Below are 21,338 nucleotides of genomic sequence, written 5' to 3' on the forward strand. Positions count from 1 at the left end.
CCTTTTCCATTTATGTATTATGGTTTGCAATACAGATGCCAAGAGGTCATGGTGTTTGTTCAGGGCGTTCAATATTTTTATCGGATGGTAAGGCTGGAGTAACTTTTCAATTGGGTGTCCGCTTTGAGGTGTGGATGTGACTGCTGAGGCTTCTGGAAGTACAGGAAGGTGGGGGGAGGTAGCCCATCCTGACCCCGAGAAAGTCTGGAAATTTCAGTCACAAAACCCACATACCCAAATTTTCAGTATATTATATCTTGGTAAGGTCCATCCTGAGATGGTGGGGTCAGGCCAGGCAAGTGGGGTCGGAGAGCCCGGCAAGCTACCGAGAGTATTCGATATGCCAGACACAGTAACAACAAAGTCTCCAATGGAGACATTACTGGGCCCGCTCGAGCAAAATGTACAGCTATAACATGAGCTTTAGTTTCAATACATCTATGTTTGTAAATTTCAGTCAGATAAATCGATAAATAACCAGTAAATATCAGGTAAATAGATAAATGCTAAAATAATCTGTGATTATTGCCTACTGTATTTTAAAGGTACTAAGCTTCTGATTACACAATTTTAGAAATTCTAAGGTTGAATCCTTCCCTAAATCTACTTACTGCCTGCCTTTTAAGGTTTTCTATATTCAGCTAATGAATGGCTTCAATTGCCTCTGGCCAAGAGATGAATTAGTTACACATACAAACTGAAGCCTTTATCAAAGTCCAAGGAGAGGCAGCTTTTGAGACTTCTCAGTTCTGGATATGTGAATTTTGGAGGTGGAGAGGTGAGGAGATGCGCATTTGTAAGTAGGAAGAAGTGCTTTTTTCCATACCTGACCTTATGCTCCTCTTCCATCTGACTATTGGTCAACCATGTCCTCTGTAATAAATCTCTTACCTAATGAGCGAACTGACTTTCTGAGTTCTGTGAACTGCCTAGCCAACCTGTGGAGGGTGTCCCAGGAACTCCAGTCACCAGTTGGTCAGAAGCAAAGAAAAAAGCTGATCTTTTTTCCTTGACTAGAAGATTGACACACTGCAAAGCATTCAAAAATTTAAAGAATCTTAACTTGATAACTGATGTTTTAGTAGAAATTATATTGACTGAATAAAATTGCTTATGACATACTCTGTGGAAAACTTGGTGCTTGATACATTTATCATTGCAATGTTTATACTCTACTTGGTAAACAAATGACATTTATATTCTTGGGTTTTTGCCAACTAAGTCAGAATAACTTAGTAAAATTTTGCTTTCTAGTTACCTTGCAAGATCAGAATTGTGGGAGTGTTAACTGATTGTTAACGCTGAGCTCTGTACTATTTGAGACATAGTAATGCTGGTTGCATTGAAAGCTTTAGAGCTCTCACCAAAATTGAATGTAATTTCTCCAGATTTTCACTGTAAGGCACAGGTTTTAAGTCAGCAGAGACAGTGGCTGATCCAGTAGGAATAAAAGTAACAAGGCCTTTCAGTAATGGTTTTCATTAGATTTACCATGTCTTCAAACTTTCATAATGCAGCTTGTCAGGAAGCTAGTATTTATGATTGAGTGGGATCATTTCACTTCAGAGCCTCCAGCCAACCTTCAGTCATCTTCCTCTTTTCATAACCTTTTCTGTTTATGATTCTACTGATCTTTTCTCAGAACTCTCCAGAGTGCCTCTCTTACTGTGTTCCTTGTTCCTTTCTCACTGTCAGGAAATATTAATCTACAATTTCAGTCATTCCATTTTCTTCTTTTACATTGTACCAAGTTTTCTTCCCTGTTAGCTTAAAATTATTGCTTTCTCTGACTTCTGTGAGAGAAAAAGCCACTAGAATAATTCTACTATTCTTATATTCCCTGCTATCAGATTAATAAGACTTTCCAGTGGGTTTTGTTTTGTTTTGTGTTTTTTTGCTTTTTGGGTCACACCCAGGGATGCACAGGGATAATTCCTGGCTTATGCACTCAGGACTTTCTCCTGATGGTGCTCAGGGGACCATATGAAATTCTGAGAATCGAAACTGGGTTGGCCGCTTGCAAGGCAAATGCCCTACTCGTTGTGCTATTGCTCCAGCCCTCCAGTGTTGTCTTGACCATGTACATACCGGTTTATTGCATAACTCTTTTTTCTTCCTTGTCCTTTTCCAGTAATTTGAAATTATTCTTGTGGAGTTTGAGTCATAGATTTTCACAGTATAGCACTGGGACTTGAATGTAGTTGTTATTGAATATTTTACAGCTGTTGATAAATTAATTGAAAGTTGTATGATCATTTGAGGATTTTAAGGTTCTGGTAACTGTCTAATCTGTCTTGAGCTTTGTTCTTTGTGGGATTTTTGTTTGTTTGTGTGGGCATACCAGATTAAAGGGGCTACTCCCAGCTTAGTCCTTGGGAATTACTTACAGTAGTGTTTTGGGAACCATGCAGTACTCTTGAACCAGGGTTCTTATGTGCACTCCAGCCTTTGAAGCTATCTTCTTGGAAGTGTGTGTGTGTGTGTGTGTGTGTGTGTGTGTGTGTCTTTTGATTTTGAGGCTACACCTGACTGTGCTCTCAGGCCTTACTCGCGGCAATACTTGAGGGACCTTAAGAGGTGCCAGGACAGAATCTGGGTTGACTGTGCGAGAAGCAAGCTCCTTACGCACGGTACCATCTCTCTGACCCTTGAGCTTATGTTCTTGATTGAGGCAAGACTAACAGTTGAAAGAACTATAAAATCATTATCTGTGGTGCAAGCAGTAGAATAAACTTCCAGATACAGAAAAATCATTATTGAGTGTGGTTAAAGTGGAAAAAGTAAAGTCTATGCTTGACTCTAAGGATGGGTTAAGTTTTTCATAGGAGGTTTGTTATTTGGCCCTATTATTTTTATTTCTGTTGTTTTGGGAGGAGGGGACTGTTGAGGGCCATACTTGACAGTGCTCAGGGGCTACTCCTGGCTCTGCTCAGGGCCATAGGAAGAGTGGGGCGTTAAACCAGGGTCATTGGCCCCATCCATAAATGGGGACCATGAGATGAACAGACTCTTCCTTAAAAAAAGATATGGGTGCCTGACAGGCATATGAAAAAGTGCTCATTGTCACTCATGATTAGAAAAATGCAAATCAGGACAACAGAGAGAAACCATCACATGTCTGGAAATGGCACTTACCCAAAAGTCTGAAACAGCCAGTATAGGCAGGATTGTGGTGAGAAAGGAACCCTCAGCCACTGTTAGTGAAAATACTGTCAGCATCAGGTTCATCCTCTACCAAAAGAAATATGGAGACTCTCAAAAAGAAATAGGAAGAGAATTCCCATTTGACCCAGTAATATCACTTGGCATCTGTCCCCCAAGCACAGAAACATTAATCCAGAAGGATGTCTGCACACCTGTGTCCATAGCTGCACTGAGTACAACAGCCAAGATACTGAAGCACCCCAAATGCCCAACTGCAGATGAGTGGATCAAGGAGCTGTGGTTTATATACACAATGGAATACTCTACAGCTCTGTGCAGCAATCTCATGCTAAATAAAGACAGAGGGAAAGGGACAGATGCAGAATTATCTCTCGTGTGGGGCTTCAAGATATACAGCAAGGGAGCAACAGAGGTCCAAAGACAACACAATGGGAGAACTGATACACAATTGAGTGGGGGGGGGGGGTATGTGAGGGAGGAGAGAAGATAGATACCCCGGTGATGGGTGATGGGCGTGGTATTGGAATTAGGTGCATGAGAAACCAGTAATAATCTCAAAGATGTTTTTTAAAAAATGAATGTGCCAGGGTTGGGGGTGGGTAGAAAAGATAAGTACAGCTGAGTTCAAGTTGCCCACCCCAGTCAGCCCTTGCACACGTGGGAATACACGTGCAGATCATTTTTTCCTCCATTTATTTGTTTGGTCAGTCTATGGGCTGTGGACTTTGTATGTGAGAAAGAGAAGGGTATTATTTTTCTTGAGGGCTTGAGGCTGCTGAAATGAAGATTGTATAATTTTGAATATCTCTGCAGCTTGACATCTGTTTGATGAAACTCAAGAGATCCTAAAATTACTCCCTCCGTCTCCGAAAACAAAAATCAGATACACAAGCCAGGGTCAATAATATGCAATGCAAGCACCTTAATCCCTGTACTTTCTATCCAGCCCTGTTTGTATCTTGATTCTCTACACTGGAAAAGGAAATAAGGGTAAAGAAAAGATCATATTTGTTTTTCATATTTTGCTTCATTTAAAATATCACATGGGAACACACTTGGCATTACCTGGTTCACAGCTTAATAGTAATAGTAGTTATGAAGTTGCGGTTTTAACTCATTGTGGTAGGTATTTGTTTGTTTATTTATTTATTTATTGCTTTTTGGGTCACACCCGGTGATGCACAGGAGATGCACTCCTGGCTCATGCACTCAGGAATTACTCTGGGGGCCATATGGGATGCTGGGAATCGAGCCCTGGTCGGCCCCATGCAAGGCAAATGCTCTACCCACTATGCTATCGCTGCAGCCCCGTCACTGTGGTATTTGGTATTTAGTCTAAAAGGAAGTCAGTTAGGGATAATTATTTCAGGAAAACAGAACTTCATGTCCATGTATAAATCCTGGTTATGCTCACAGCTCAGTGGCCTTTGAATGTGCTTTATCATTTCCAGAGTGCCTTTGTCCACGTATGTTACTTTTCCTTCTCTTGGAATATTTATGCCTCATCCTCTTTCTCCCCCCCAACCCCCATCCTTTTTTTTTTTTATCTCTAAAGGAAGTACCAGTTTGTTTCTTCCTTTCCTTGAAGCTTCTCCAACCAGTAGTGATCATCAGAAGCTTTGAATTTGTGATGCTGTGTTTTTGTCAGTTCCACTTGCAGATTTCACTTGACCTATATAGTGTTTTGGAAGTATTTGTGTGTTAGTGTTTCAGCTGACTATAGGTTTATTTTATAGAGACATTGTAGTCTGCAACTAGTGTCATCTTTTTTCAAGCTAGGAACAAATGCTACAGTGTGAATATTTACTTCACAGAATGGAAAATAGGCATAAGAGTTGGGACAGAGAGAGTTGACATGAGAATGGAAGAGAGAACATGTTTTTGCTTATCCATGTCCCCGGAGCCTAATATCGTGACTAGCAACTAAGCGTTGAATAAATGTCGAACTTGTATTATACAAATGATCTTTATTAGTGGCAGCACACAGATACAGTCTTTGTGTCCTTTCACTTTTACCCTTTTTCGGCTTATCTCCTCAACTGTGAGCCAAGTTGATCTTTCTGAGGTCATTCACAGTATCAGGCTCCATTTACCAGAATCTGGGAAAAAGGGACTTGCATGGCTTTCTCTATTATTCAGGCGACCTAAGGGCTGAGGGTCTGGTGTCAGCTGGAGTTCATCTTCACTTCTCTGTTCTATTTCCTAGTTGCATGATTCTGCATAGTCTGCTTCTTTTATTGTAAAATGCCAATGGTAGTGACTCTCTAAAGAAATTGGGAATTTAAATAAAGCCTAAAAGTATCTGGCACAGAGTAAGTGGTCAAAATGTTAAGATAACAAACTGCTTTTTGTTTGTTTGTTTGTTTTTGAGCCACACTCAGCAATGCTCAGGATTTATTCTTGGCTCCACACTCAGGAATTACTCCTGGGAGTGGTAGCGGACCCGTATGAGATGCTGGGCATCAAGCGTGGGTTGGCCTTGTACAAGGCAAATGCCTCGTCCACTGTACTATTTCTCTGGCTTCTAACAAACTTTCAATTAATAATCTCTTTGCTTGACAGTTCATCGTATGTTAATACCATCTGGCATATATAAATTTCAGCTTAGGGAAATCATTTGCAGTTATTTCGGCATTTAAATCGCTTCCGAATTCTAAATCTTTTGATCTTGAAGTTTAGTTCATTTTGTAGACTCTTCTGTGACAAAGAAAGTACTATACACATTTGAATTCTACTGGTAGACTTGAATTCTACACCCAGATTGCATAGAAATTAATTGTTTTAATCTTTAACATAGCGTGATAGGATTTTATTGTTGTTATCTGTGCATGTAGCTTTTTATTCCTTTGGGGCTAGGCGAGGCAGTATAGAGATTGAACCCGGGTCCTCATACTTGGGAGGCATATACTCTGCCATAAGCCTCATCCCCAGCCCTTTGTGCAAGTCTTAATTTCAGTAGTTTAGATGCCTGTTTAAGCAAGAAAGAAGCATAGCTGAATTTTATATTTATGTTCCCTACGATAGGTTACTCATTCAGGGAATATATTCAAGTTTTCTCATCTGTAAAAATGAGACTTTGAACTAATATTCCCTCCGACTCTTAAGTTTGAATAAAGAGATCGGTGAAAATGAGCCTCAACATTGGAGAATTGAGGATCAGAAAATATGAATATGAGTTTTGACACTAATACAGCATTAAGGTCTCTAGGCCGGATTAATAGTACTGTAGGTAGGACATTTGCCTTGTATGAGGTCCACCAGAGTTCAGCCCCCAGTACCCCAAACACCACCAGGAATAATTCCTAAGTGCGAAGCCAAGAGTAACCCCTGAGCATCACTGGGTCTGACCCAAAACAAAAAGTTTATATGGCGTACAGTTACATTTAAGGCCAAATTTTAGTACAGGAGTACTTAAGAACTTTTAAGAAGTAAGAGGAGTCAGGCAGGAGGTGATCAGTAGGGGACAGGGTCAGGGCCTCTGACACACCAGTGATGAGGTGTGATATTTGTATGTATTTGAACCACAAAGCCATCAACATTGAAAGCGTTAGACCCAAACTACCACAGCCAAACTTAAAAAATTGGAGAGAAAATACCGCCTTTAGGACACTTGCTTTGCATGTGGCTGACCTGGGTACAATCCCCAGCACCTCATATGGTCCCCAAGCCCAGCCAGGGTGATCCCTGAGCACAGAGTCAGGAGTAAGCCCTGAGCATCACCAGGTATACCTAAAACAAAAGAAATTCAAATACTACAAAGAAAAGTTTCTAGTGAAAAAGTATGAGGAGTCACTGTATCACTGTCATCCCGTTGTTCATCGATTTTCTTGAGCAGGCACCAGTAACGTCTCCATTCATCCTAGCTCTGAGATTTTAGCAAGTGCCACATTGGAGTCTCTTTCAGGGTCAGGAGAATGAGACTATCATTGTTACTGGGTTTTGTCATATCGAATACACCAGGGGGAAGCTTGCCAGACTCTGCTGTGTGAGCAGGATATTCGTGGTAGCCTCCTGGGTTCTCCGAGAGCGAGAACTAGATAATAAGAGGTGGTTTTATAGTCTCTGGGTCTTGGTTGATGATGGGATTACCCGGGGGGGGGGGGGGCAGGGAGGGCAGTTGGTGGGTGTAGCTGCCTTGTGCTGGAAGATGGGGGATCTGGGTGGAGGAAGCCCAGTCTCAATCCGAGCAGGCTTGGGGATCTCAGCCGGGTCACTGGGTTCCTCTGCCAGTTCCTTCATGTGTGAGGCTCGTCCAAGCATGTGGAGAGTGGTCTTAAGCATGGCTGTGGCTGGGTTCCAGAGGTCTTCAGATGCGAGGGCTCTGCTCGGGGCAGAGAGGGAAATTCAACCTCCCCCATCCAAAGGGCCCCAGTGAGGAGTCACTTTTTAGTAATAGCTTATTGTATATGCAAAAACACTTAACGCACATATGAGCATACACAAATATACCTACTTGGACTTGTACATGCATATTTTCGTAGAAAGTATCCCTTTAGGTTTGGGGAGGTCACACCACGGGCTGGAGCTAATGCTTTGCTGTCAGGAATCCGGGTTCAGTCCCCAGCACCCCCTGTTCTGAGCACTGCTGGCTGTGACCCTCCCAAACTGAGCCTTTGTTTCCTGTACTTTTCATCAATCTCGTAGAATTAACTAGTCAATAAATGTTAAGTCAATATAACCAGCACTCTTCAATCAGCAGCTGGTCAGATTTTCTGTTACATTTAGTTTTTATTTATTTATTTGGGTTTTGGAGCCACACCCGGCAGTGCTCAGGAGCCGTTCCTCGCTTTGTGCTCAGGAGACCATGTGCTGCCAGGAATTGGAGCCAAGCTTGCAGCTATTGTATCCGCCTGCAAGGCAAGGGCCGTGTTGCCTTGTTTCGCTGGTCCCTACTTCAGTTTTTTTCTGCCTGCTGTATGATTCCCACAAAGATGCCTTTTAAAGGGCCTGAGACTTTGTAAAATTTATTTGGGGGTGGGGAGCGGATTTTGAGCCACAGCAGGGCTTACTCCCATATGTCCGCTCAAGGACCACATGTGATAGATACAGAGATCAAACCCAGGCCTGCCACATGCAGCGTTTTACGCACTGTACTATCTCTCCAGCAGACTTTTTTTTTTAACCACTGTGAGAAGTATATTGTGTCATCAGTACTGAAAAATTGAAGGTAAATCTAGAGACAACATTTGTGTGAGAATTGTAAGATCACTGTGCATGACAGATTTAGCTTTCAGACAACAAAGCTTACAACAGGGTTTACCAGCTTGTCAGCTACAATGGAAATCCCCCAGTCATTTCAGTTTCTGGGTTATAATGTGAATGATTAAGAAGTTGCATAATATTTAAATTCGGAGAGATCCCAGGCACCACATATGAGCTCTCTGAATACCACCAGGAGTGACCCCTGAGGGCAGAGCCAGGAGTAAGCCCTGACTACCACCAGCTGTGGCCCAACCTTCCCCCTGTGCAAAACAAAAAAGAAAAAAAAAATTACCTCGACTGTCATAAACACCTGCCATGTGCAAGGCAAGCACCTTAGCATCTCATCCTCTCTACTGTCTCTCGGGCCCCTTCAAGTTTTCTGATAAGCATAGCTTTATTTTCTGACACAGCTATAAAACTCATAGTAATAGCTACTGGGAGCATCAAAGGAAGTGTAAGTGAGCCAAATAAAAAACAAACCAAAAAACAGATCTTCGGGCACTTGAAGACTTGAAATATTTGCCATTCACCAAGTGTCTTCAGGTTGTGAGGCACTAATAGAAAGGATTAAAAATTTTGAATGAGTCAAATTTAAATGTTTCGTTTCTTTTTTATCATTTACTTCATAGGCTTTCCATCTATCAAATAATTTCTGACATAAGTGTAAAATGTCACAACTAAAAATACGATGACATTTCAAATATGTTGAGTTTAACTGACATCTGTTGGGGTGGGGGAGGGGAACACCCGGCACCACACACGCTACTCCTGGTGCCATGCTCAAGGTTGCTCCCAGCTGGGTGGGGTGGAAGTAGACGTTACTTCCTGCTCCATGCTCAGGGTTACTCCCAACCTGTTGGGGTGGCAGGGAGCAGGTAGTACAGGACATTGGAGCCGGGCTCTGGCTTGCTCAGCATGTATCTGCCCAGATCCCGACCATCTGTTTTTACTCTAAAGATTATGTTTTATCCTTAATATGGGGAAATAGAATACTTTTTAAACTACTATACTATGCTAATGTGTGATCATTTTATTAACTGGAGTAATCATAAATAGCTCGTCCCTTATTTTGAAAAGTAAACATCTGTTTAATTTTTTCTCTTTATTACAGATCGAGCTGGGAGCATCAGTACCCTTGATTCTTTAGACTTTGCAAGATATTCAGATGATGGTAACAGGGAAACAGATGAAAGGGTAGCAGGTAAGATTGTCAGGATTTGGATTTATTGACGTTTCAAAAAGAACTGGTGGAATTCTCTTCTGTAATTTGGTATGTGAATATAATTACACAGAGAATATGCTGTTATGTTACTGATTTATTAGACTTAGGAGGATACCCTAGCCATCTTTCCGTTTGCAATGAGATTGTAGGTTTCTTTTACATACTCTTAAAATTGGTTTAATTTGTTTGTAGCCGAGTAGTTATAAATCTGGTATGCAGCAGATTAAATTTAGTCATGGTAAAATGGAGACGTTACTGGGCCCGCTCGAGCAAATCGACGATCAACGGGAGGGCCTTTATGGTAAAATGCAAAGTTAGTTGGAATTTAGCTTTTTTATTCCTTTAATTAGGGCTGATATTTGGATATCGTGCCAGTACAGTTCTGCTGATGGGTTGAAGTAACTCCATGCTGTTTCATAAATGAAACTTTGTCTTGAGTTCCCCTGGGTAATCACTCCCTAGCCATCATCACATTTTTCTAAGGAACTTTTTCCTGATTCTCCTATGGAAGGAAAGTAAAGGGTTAGTGTGGGCATAGCAGGAGCCTCCAGGGCTATGCCCATTCCAGAAAGCACCAGTATCCTTCCGAGGTGCTTTGCAAATTGCTCCGGTCCCCTTCCCCTCCTCTTCCCCGTCACAATTCTTCCTTCTGCCACCCTTGGATCCGAAGGGACAATTTTTACTCCCCACCCCCATGCTCTGTATCAGATGAAGTCTGTCAGATTCTGTCGTGTTCACCCTGGAGCAATCCTACAAAAAACTGAAGAGTGGCTTTAATTTGCTATCTTTCTAGTACCTCAAGCTGTACTACCTTTCATTGATGTCATTCTTTAGTGTTTGTAAGAACTGTCTCGAGTTGGGGAATGGCAATAGCTAAGTACTTGATCGCCACACTGCGGAAGGCACTTCTGGAGCCAGAGTGATTCCACATAGGGCAGAGGGATTCCGTGCAAAGTGTGGCATCAGGAAACACCCATAATGTGGATTCTTCTCTTAACCAACTCCATCAAGTTTCTTTGCTTACTAGGACAAGACTTTAAATTCCTATCACATGTTTACCTTTCCGGTGTTGACTATGAATAAAAACGAGTGCTAACTTTTATGTATCACTTATTCCATCCTAAATATGATTCTGAAATGCATATTAACTCATTGAGCTATGGAATTGTGATCACACCCTCCTCTTCCCTCTGAGAAAACTGAGACGCTGGAATGGAATATTTGACACTGGAATGGAATATTTAAGACTGTACTTGCAGAAGTAGGAGAACCAGCAACACAGCCTACAATTGGTTATGGTTGATGCTGCCTCTTAGTGTGAAATGAGTTTTGACCTGATTAAAATATTCTGATTTATGATTTCATTCATTGCCCAAGCATAGAAGTATCCAGTATTTTAAAATCTCAGACAATATTATATGAATTAACGGGGAGATACGAAATTGTTTTTAGTTCTGCAGTAACAGAATTCCGTAAACAGAAACTCTCACTTTAGTGAGGAACTTATTGAAAAAGTTTAATATGGCACTCCATATCAAAATGCTGATTTAATAATACAGCATTATTCCTGGATAGCTGTATCAAAAGAGCATAGTATATCAGTTACACCTAGAAATTAGCAAATCAAATAGAAATTATTTTAGGACTAATTTCTTATTATAATTCATTAAGTTCTGTTATTTTATGTATGCTTTATAGTATATGTTAGATGTTATGTATTTTATATATTAGATATATGATATTATTTTTTAAGATATTTACCAAGTAAACATTCAGTTTGTACATTTGTTATTTTTAAATGTTTACATCAAAAATGTTTACATCTGTTGAGACTGAAGCAGTCATAAATGCCCTAGCCAAACAGGGCATTCAAACTCAATATATCAGGATCCTCCGTGAGCTGTATTATGGATTCACTACCAGGATCTCACCATTCTACAAGGAAGTGATCATCCGTGTCAAGAGAGGGGTTCGGCAGGGTGTGATACCATTTCACCGAAACTCATCAGTGCCACCCTCGAGAATGTCATGTGACAACTGGAGTGGGAAGGAATGGGAGTGAAGATAGATGGTCGGCAACTACACCACCTCCGCTTTGCTGATGACATCATTCTAGTAACACCAAACATTAGTCAGGCGGCACAAATGCTGGCCGACTTCGACCGTGAGTGTGGAAAGGTCGGACTACAGCTGAATCTCACAAAGGCAATGTTTATGAGAAACAGTCTCGTTCCTGACATTCCATTCGCTCTCAACAGGACAAACATCTCCAAATGCAACAGTTATGTGTACCTGGGTCGAAAAGTCAACATGACGAATGACCTGGCACCTGAGTTGCTCAGCAGGAAGAAAGTGGCTTGGAACGCCTTCAAGAGCGTCAAAGAATTAGGTAAGAGGACGAAGAACCTCCGGCTCGAGGCACATCTCTTCTATTCCACTGTTCTTCCTGCATTAACATACACCTCAGAGACCTGGGCCCTACGAAAACAGAATGAGAATGCTATTCGGGTCTCCCAAAGAGGAATTAAAAGAGCTATGCTTGGAGTATCACGCTTCACTTAAGTGAAAGAAGGAATCCAGAGTTCCGACTTCCATCGACAATTGAGAATCAGGGATGCTGTCTCATTTGCCAAGGCATCGAAAATCAAATGGGCTGGACACATAATGTGATTTGGAGACGACCGCTGGACTAGAGCCGTTACCAACTGGATTTCACGGGATGTCAAAAGATCGTGTGGCTGCCCACCTACGAGATAGTCAAGCTTCTTCAAGACCCTGAAGGATCAGTTTGAGGCTCTTTGTGTTCCTGGAGAGAGCAGATGCCATTGGGCTACAATAGCTCTCGACAGGGATGAATGGAGATGATACTGGCACCCGCTCAAGCAAATCGATGAGTAATGGGATGTCAAGTGATCAAGTGAAATGTTTACATATTAAATACCAACACAGAAATTGGCCATATCATTGTTTTATTTCCTTTACTTTGTTTTGACTTTGGGGCCACACTGGCAGTACTCAGAGCTAACTCCTGGCCCTACAACTCATGGATCAGTCTGGGCAGGACTCGGGGCACCATATGTAGTGTGAGATCAAACCAGATCCTGCCTGTGTCCAAGGGAAGCTCCCTACCCGCAGCACAATCCCTCCAGCCCATATTTCATTTAACTTCTATTTTGAAAACTTTAGAATTAAGAGTTCATGATTAATTAGGATTCATCACTATTCTCATTGTTCCGGTATTTAATATTTCTGTTAAAGGGAAACATTACTGATAAATGAGTGAAATATTTGGAGCCGGAGGAGAGTACAGTAGCACTGTAGCACTGTCCTCCCGTTGTTCATCAATTTTCTCGAGTGGGCCCAGTAATATTGTGAGACTTGCTGTTACTGTGTTTGGCATATCGAATACGTGGGCAGGGCTTTTGCCTTACATGTGGCCAACCCAGGTGTGATCTCCAGTGCCCTGTAATTTCACAAATCCCACCAGGAATAATCCTGAGTATTGCTGGGTGTGGGCCCCCACCCCCCAAAGAAAAACCCCTCCATCCCCCTCCAAAAAGAGAACATAAAATATTTTATATAAACAGAACTTCAAAGAAAATGTTTCTAAATACATGATGTTTTGGTCTTATGTTTTTCCATCCAAAAAATTATACTGCGCTTCTAAGCTTAGGAAGATAATGTGATTTTTTTTTTTAACTACTCTATACTAGTATATAAATCATCCATTCCCTCCCTCCCTCCCCCCATCTTCATTGGAAAGAGGAGGAAAAAATACGTTATTACAAGAGTGCTTTCTATTATTAAATCAAATGTATGGTGTGTGGGCAAGTATTTTTTTTTACTTCAGTTAATCACAGTTAATCACAATCTGGAAAAAGGTTTCCAAAAAGATGTTTTAACTTTTTGTAATCCTCAGTATTAAGTTCAAAGTTTATCGAAAGACCAATAATCAAAGAAAATTATTTTACTATGTATCTTTGGATTGCTTGTAATCCTGTATTCTGATTTTGTATCCAATACATATACCGTGTATCTAAGGATACATGTCTTGGATAAAAAGGGGTTATGAGTAACAGATATTCATTCCATTGCTCACCCAGGCAAATGTTGGGTCTGCTCCACTCCCTTTTTTAATCAAGACATTATATTGCAGACGAGTTTGTTTTTCATCACCATCGTCCTTATCACCTTTTCCAATTTTCAAAAGGCTGTATTTTTAGATATGTTCACATACCCTGTAAGGAGGAAGAGATCTCTAACTGAGCAAAAATTTATGGAGCACTGACTCTGTTCCAGGAAGTGTACTGGGTACTTTATAGAAAACACTTTATCTTACTAACAATTTTGCAGTCTTCTGCCCCCGCGCCTGGGTGTTCCTTCCCGGAGCCCCTTGGAGGGGAGCGGGTTGAGCTTTCCTCCCCGCCCCGACCAGGGCTCCGGCAGCCGAAGACCTCCAGGACCAGCCACCACCATGCTGAGACCACTCTCCGCACACATGAAGGTACTGGCAGAGGGACAAAGCCACGCGGGTTCCGGGGCCGAGACCTCCAAGCCTACTCAAATTGGAGTCGAGCATCTTCCACCCAGATCCTCCAAATTCCAGTAGGCGGGGGTCACACCCACCACCTGGCCCCCTGGCGCCGTGTAATCCCATCAGTGGCCAAGACTCAGAGACTATAAAATCCAGATCCCAGAACCGCGCGGCCGCATTTGCGGCCGCGCGACATCTTATCAGAACTTTTTTTTTTTTATGACATCTTATTGTCTCATTCCTACTTTGGACAAACTTGCAGGCTATCGAATGTAGCCTGCCCACAGGACAGAGTATGGCAAACTCCCCGTGGCATACCAAATATGCCAAATACCAGTAACAATGATGGGTCTCATTCTCCTAAATAGCCTTGAATATAATCTCAGGGCTAGGATGAAAGAGACGTTACTGGGGCCTGCTCGAGGCAATCGACGAATAACAGGATGATGAAATGAAAATGAACAATTTTACAAGGCAGGTTGTGATAGCCTTGTTTTGTAGAGTAGGTAACTGAGGCTTACCAAGAGTGAGAAAATTGCCAGTATTCTTCATATGGTAAGTGGCAGTATCAGAATGTGAGCTTAAGGCATTTTACTGTAGCTTTAAAAGTTATCATAACTTTTAAACTAACTTTTTGTACTTGTAATTCATGTATATTCATTCATGTCGACAGTAGAATCATGTCTTCCCATACTAGGTATTTCAATATAGCCATTTTCTAATTTTAAATATCATTTTTTAAAGATTTTCATTTAAAATATTTTTATATTTGAATTTGGAGGTATACATTTTTTTCACCTAATGATACATAGTAGCAGATACATAAGCCAAAATCATCTCATTTTGGCTGTCTTGTTCATAAAATGCTTCCTCTATGTAATTAAACAAAGCTAGTATTTGTTGATGTAAAATATATATCTTGAATATTCAAGTTTTCTTAAGGGTATAAAAGGAATCTATTATAACTTTTGGGAATGCTCTTTTTTTTAAGTACTTTTAACATCTGATGTGTTAGGTACTATATTTGGCACTAGATACAGAAAAATGAAATAACATTTCCACCCTTGAGGAATTGATACTGAATATGTTTATTTCTCCAATACAAACAAAAGTTCTGCGTTTTGTAAACAGGGTAAGAGCCTAGTTAATTTTGAAGCCATTTTTATCCCTGCCTCATGTTTATTGTTCCATTCTCTTCTCTCTCCCTGTTACTATATTCTTTAGTTTATGCCTTAGCATTTTTTGTAGGGGGGAGACTTCGCCCAGAGCATGCAGGAGCCTGGGCGTCCCGCCCAGCACCACTCAACTGCTGTGTGGTGGAAGGGTCAGGGCTGGGCTTGGGAACGCAGTGGTGCTGGGGTGCAGCAGGACAGAGAAAAAAGAAAAATGTCCAGTGCCAGCAGTCGAACTCGGTGTTTCTAGCCCCGTGAGCTGTTTCTTCAGTCCACACAATTTCACTTTCATGTTGGGATCTAGAGAACTGTGAGAATTGTGCCTTCTAACAAATGCTGTGAGAATCACTCTTATTTCAGATTTATTATGTATAGCATCAAGTACTGGAATCCCTTTTCATTCAATAAATTCAATAACTTACTCAACAGTTGTTGAGTAACTGTGCTGTATATACCAGAACTTGTGCTGTTCTGAGAACAACAGTCAAAAAGATAGATGCAAGGATTCTTAATAAAATTTGCACAAGCAAACAGGTTCTAAAATAACATTCAGAATATTGCCTGGCCATATCTCTTGCATAAATAACAGCTGTTGTAGTGTGTGGCCATTTTTTAGCTTTGACCTCACTATAGTACCCAGTTTTACCAGAATTAAATAAGCCTATTGCCTTGTTATACTATTTCTCCCCAGAACCTCCTAATAGTGCTTATGTCTTACTGATTTTGCCACTAACAAATCTTATTTTTTTTCTATGGTCTAAGATAAGATAAATGCTACAAGAAGTCTCTAAAAAAGATAGGTTGCATTTTAAAAATAGATTTCACTGCATTTATTATCATAAAATTAAAATAGACAGAGTAAAAAACAACACCATTATGTTGGGTTGTTATATTTAAGCTAAAATTAAAAGTCGTTATTCATTACTTCTGAGTAGGTTTTTTTTAATGGCTTTTGATGGTGTTCAGGGCTTACTCCTGACTCTGTGCTTAAGGATCACTCCTGGTAAGCTTGGGGGACCATATGGGATGCCGGGGATTAAACCCAGGTCGGCTGCATGCAAGACAAAACCCTATCTGCTGTACTATCACTCTAGCCCCAGATCAACATTTTCTATGTGTATTCCATGATGTTAGATTGATAGAGGAAAGGCAAAAATTAAAAATAAAAAATTTGAAAAGATATATTTGGAAATTTGACTTTTTTCTATAGAACTTTAGCACCCTTAATAAGGTTGTGGATAGGTGTAGTCATTATAAGTCAATGTTCTAAACTGGAACAGTTGAAAAAAGACCATTGAGATTAATGGTTGTTTGGGTGACTTGAACTCTGTATGTACGGTTTAGAGAGTTAATTGATGGGGACAGAAGGACAGGGATAAGAGAATGAGCTCTGGGCTTCCTATATAGACAACTGCATAAGTGGTGATACCATTGATGGAGAGAGACTGTAGGAAGAATTGGAGATTTAATTTTAGAAATTATACTGACACCTCTGAGTCTCAGAGACTATAAAATCCAGCTCCTTAACCGCGCGGCCGCATTTGCGGCCGCACGACATCTTATCAGGACATCTTTTTATGACATCTTATTATCTCATTCCTACTTTGGACAAACTTGCAGGCTATCGAATGTAGCCTGCCCACAGGCCAGAGTCTGGCAAACTCCCCGTGGCGTACCAAATATGCCAAATACCAGTAACAATGATGGGTCTCATTCTCCTAAAGAGCCTTGAATATAATCTCAGGGCTAGGATGAAAGAGACGTTACTGGGGCCTGCTCGAGGCAATCGACAAATAACAGGATGATGAATGAATGAATGAATACTGACACCAGATAGATATAGATAACTAAATGATTATGTACTATGGAGAGTGCACTTTGCTTTGGTTTGTTTGTTTCTGTTTACTAAGTAATGCATATAAATACAGTACATTTCTGAAGTATGTGATATACAGAAGAAATTCTCTAAACCCAGTGAGGGATGGTGATGATACCATCTTAGGGTTTTTGTATTACTTTTGGAATAGATTTTCTCTTCCTCAAAAGAATTTTCCTTTACCTAGGGTTATTCTTGGGATTAATTGAAATATTCACGGCAGAGTCCGGCAAGCTCCCGGTGGCGTATTCGATGTGCCAAAGCCCAGTAACAATGATGGGTCTCATTCCCCTGACCCTGAAAGAGCCTCCAATGTGGCACTTGCCAAAATCTCAGGGCTAGGACGAATGGAGACTTTACTGGTGCCTGCTCGAGGAAATGGATGAGCAACGGGATGACAGTGATACAGTGAATTGAAATATTAAAGATGGGGAAATAGTGTTTTACTCTAAGTTAAATCACCTTACATTCAAGAGAATACTGGAAATTCTCACTTAACAAAAAATCGTTTTGTGTTTCTGGTTTTTTGTTAATTTTATGCTTTCTGGAAGACCCACCCAGTGGGTGCCAGGGATTGAATTTAGGTCAAGTGCCTGCAAGGCAAGCACCTTCCCCAGTTTTCTCTGGCCCCTTTCTTTTGAAATGTCATGGCCCTTGGGTTAGACCTGTTGATATAGACTCTCAATAGTGAACAGAAATAGAAACAAAAAATTTCTGACTCATAGTAGTGCTATTATATAAAATATTTTGTGTTTTGTGTCAAAATAAACTTAGACTGTGGAATACCTCAAGGTGATATTGGTGATGTGTGAGTAGGTCAACAAAGGATTTTTTTTTCTGTTTCTAGATAAAATACTTCACTTTTCGTGTCTCTGCATGGTCATTTGAATATCCCCGAAGTTATGAGAGCAAAATATCTGAGCTCTCTAGTATAATATGCCCTGGGATACTCTAGGGTCTAGTATAGTGCACTCTGGGATAGTGTTATCTAACCCTGGTTAGGAAAAAAGCAATTTTGCTAAATCTGTACTGACTGAATCCCTTTATTTTGGCAAAATTGTACTGTGCTGACCGAGAATATGTATCTTTGCAATTACTTTATTTTCCAAAAAATTGTATTTGGGAAAGTTGTACTAATTGAAGATTATTGGAATAGTGAATGAATAGCTGGTAGTTGGTTCCTGCATTATTTTAAAAAACAGACCCTGCAATATTTTAAGGAAAAATTAGAATATTTGAAAAATACCTTTATATTGTTCAATACATTGTTTTTCTTTACATAATAGATTTTGGACTTTTATATTTTTACTAAAGAAAATATAAATTAATATTTCTGTAAATAAAGTACTGCCTTTTAGTCCTTTCTCATTCTCACATAAATACAGTTCTTTGATCATACAATAAGTTTTATAGAAATGTGCTATAGCTTCAAAGATTTAAATTTTTAAGTCTATATTGTATATAAAGAAACATGCAGCAGAGTGAATTCATTTTGATAGGCGCTATTTTCAAAGCATTGGTAATAATTGGCAATGTATTTGTCGATGTGCATAAAAATATAAATTCTTGCCGTCTGACATGGGTTTTTCTGGCTTTCTGTGCCTTGATCATTCAGTGTTTTGCTCTTGGTCACTAACTGAATTTGAGTTTTTCACAATTTATGTTTTAATCAATTTTTTCCCATTTATTTTTTTCATATTTTTATCATTCTGGTGCAGGGCATTTCTGATCTGCAATTGTTCTGTAATGAATCATAGTAAATTGTAAGTGATACTGAAAGCATAATATACATATTCGTATTACTGTATTTTACTATTTAGTATTTTTAAATTAGAGTTTTGGAGTTTAAAAAACATTATTGTCTTATTCGGAGTATGAAAAGTTTGACTTTAAATACAAACTCAGGAGTTTCTAGAAGTTAACTTTTAGAGAAAATAATTGAACTTAATTGCACAGAAATGTTTGCAGATCAGCATTGCTGACTACCAAAAAAGAAATTGTAGCATACATGTCATCTGAGTTTAGTTGTGCTTCCATCTTGCTGCAGTGAAATTCTGTGCATCAAAATAATTGGCCTTCATGTACTCGATGTGATGTAGTTACATCTTAAAGTTTTTACCGAGACTGTGCAAACTGAGTGAATCCGAATTTTTCCATATATTTTTGTAGCTTTGTTGTCTTTGGTGCATCTCATTTGCCATCTTTTTTGTTTACTAATCAGAAAAAATGCATCTTAAAATTTTTTAATTAAATTTTTCTAGTTTTTATGCAAAACTATGTACAGACTATAATTTTTTTAATTGTGATGATAAGGATCACTTTATTTTCCCAAAGTTGCTTCATGGAAATGTTTTTTTCCATACATTTAACACTAAATATCCCTGTTAAGATAAATTTTAGAGTTAAATCTAATGTATGAGGAAGCATTTTAATTTGTTATTTAATTAAATAATTTACTTACCAACAGATCTACAATTGTAGAAAACATATATACCAAAAAACTACACACCTCCCAACATTTGTTAATATTTAAACCATTTTCCGTAAAGATTTTAGTATTGGAATGTATTTACTAACATTATTATATATTGATTATAATATTATTCTAGGCAATACATTCTGAATTACCTTTTTTAAAATATCTTGAGATCTTTTTTAATGTAGTTCTTCTCAGACTTCATCTGATTTGTCTTTTTCCCCTGAAATGATGTCACCTGAAAATATCCCATTTCATTTTTTTACCTAGGCAGAATGAGCAGAAGTATCTCGATTGCTGATATTTTTGTTTACCGAAATTACAGTTTGCCATAGATTGTATGTTTAAATAGAAGTATTCCTTGTCAGACAGCTGGAACCTGAGCACTAATCCCCTGACTTCTAAAACTATGGAAAACATTCACCAGTTTGCTTGCAAATCAACTCTGCTGCATGCGTTCACAAGTTTCATAAAGATTGCATGCTTTCTGTTTTCAATACAAATTGTATTTTTTTTTCATACCCATCCTTGCTTTTTATTTTTTTTATTTTTGTTTCCCTTTTCTTGGTTGGATGCCTGTGTGTGTTTATTCCAAATCCCTGTCCAGTCCTGGAGTTTGAACTACGGAAAGCCAAGGAGACCATTCAGGCCCTCCGAGCCAACCTGACAAAGGCTGCAGGTGGTGTACATAAAACTTTCTTGAGACTATTTTTACTTTGACAATGTAGAAGTAGCTGATCTATTCTCAAATGTGAAATAGTAAAATATTTCTATTTTCCCCCACCAGAACATGAAGTTCCTTTACAGGAACGAAAAAATTATAAATCAAGTCCTGAAATTCAGGTGGGTAAATAGCACGTCGAGGAGTGTCGTTCACGTCTGCGTAGCTCAAATATGGTTGGAGGAAATTGATGATGCTTTGTCTTTCCTTTCGCCTCCAGGAGCCAATCAAACCTCTTGAAAAGAGAGCTCTAAACTTCTTAGTCAATGAATTTTTATTGAAGAATAACTATAAGCTTACATCAATAACCTTTTCAGATGAAAATGATGATCAGGTATTGTTACTATTTCTTTAAAATTATTGCTTTTTTAAATTATTTTCTATTTTGTCTCATTTCTTTAAGATTTTTCAAAGGTTGTGTGTACAGAAAAATCTTGTATTGCAAATTACCAAACACAGTATTTCCTTGTCTCACTAGTTTAGTATTTTATTAATTTATAGATTTCTTCTGTCTACCTTACAGACCTATTTTTCTTTTAAGGTAACTTTTACACGTTGTCATTAACGACATAATCTAGTTATATAGGATATATAACGGCAGAGTCTGGCAAACTCCCCGTGGCGTACCCAATATGCCAAATACCAGTAACAATGATGGGTCTCATTCTCCTAAAGAGCCTTGAATATAATCTCAGGGCTAGGATGAAGGAGACGTTACTGGGGCCTGCTCGAGGCAATCGACGAATAAAAGGATGATTTGTGATTTGTGATAAGATATATATTGTGAAACACACTTTGTTTTTGTGTGTTTGCTTCACTTTAATGCATTTACTTGGTGGGATAGGCTGGAGCGATAGCGCAGCGGGCAGGGCGTTTGCCTTGCATGTGACCGACCTGGCTTCCATTCCTCCACCCCTCTCGGAGAGCCCGGCAAGCTGCCAAGAGTATCCCGCCCGCACGGCAGAGCCTG

The 21,338-nt window shown here is 39.6% G+C and overlaps 1 protein-coding gene across 4 annotated transcripts in view; it reads left to right on the forward strand.

Annotated features, from left to right (window-relative positions):
- Nucleotides 1-21,338, forward strand: part of RELCH (RAB11 binding and LisH domain, coiled-coil and HEAT repeat containing) — a 94,914-nt gene that overhangs the window by 3,450 nt on the left and 70,126 nt on the right. For 3 of the 4 annotated variants that reach the window (XM_056106950.1, XM_056106953.1, XM_056106951.1), the window contains exons 2-5: nucleotides 9,479-9,568; nucleotides 20,255-20,326; nucleotides 20,435-20,490; nucleotides 20,589-20,702. In XM_056106950.1, the coding sequence (XP_055962925.1) occupies nucleotides 9,479-9,568; nucleotides 20,255-20,326; nucleotides 20,435-20,490; nucleotides 20,589-20,702 (332 nt within the window). The remainder of the gene's footprint in view (nucleotides 1-9,478; nucleotides 9,569-20,254; nucleotides 20,327-20,434; nucleotides 20,491-20,588; nucleotides 20,703-21,338) is intronic. The other variant, XM_056106952.1, reaches the window with a different exon arrangement.

This window comes from Sorex fumeus, unplaced genomic scaffold, assembly GCF_029834395.1.
Source record: "Sorex fumeus unplaced genomic scaffold, SorFum_2.1 ptg000151l, whole genome shotgun sequence".
Classification (NCBI taxonomy): Eukaryota; Metazoa; Chordata; class Mammalia; order Eulipotyphla; family Soricidae; genus Sorex; species Sorex fumeus.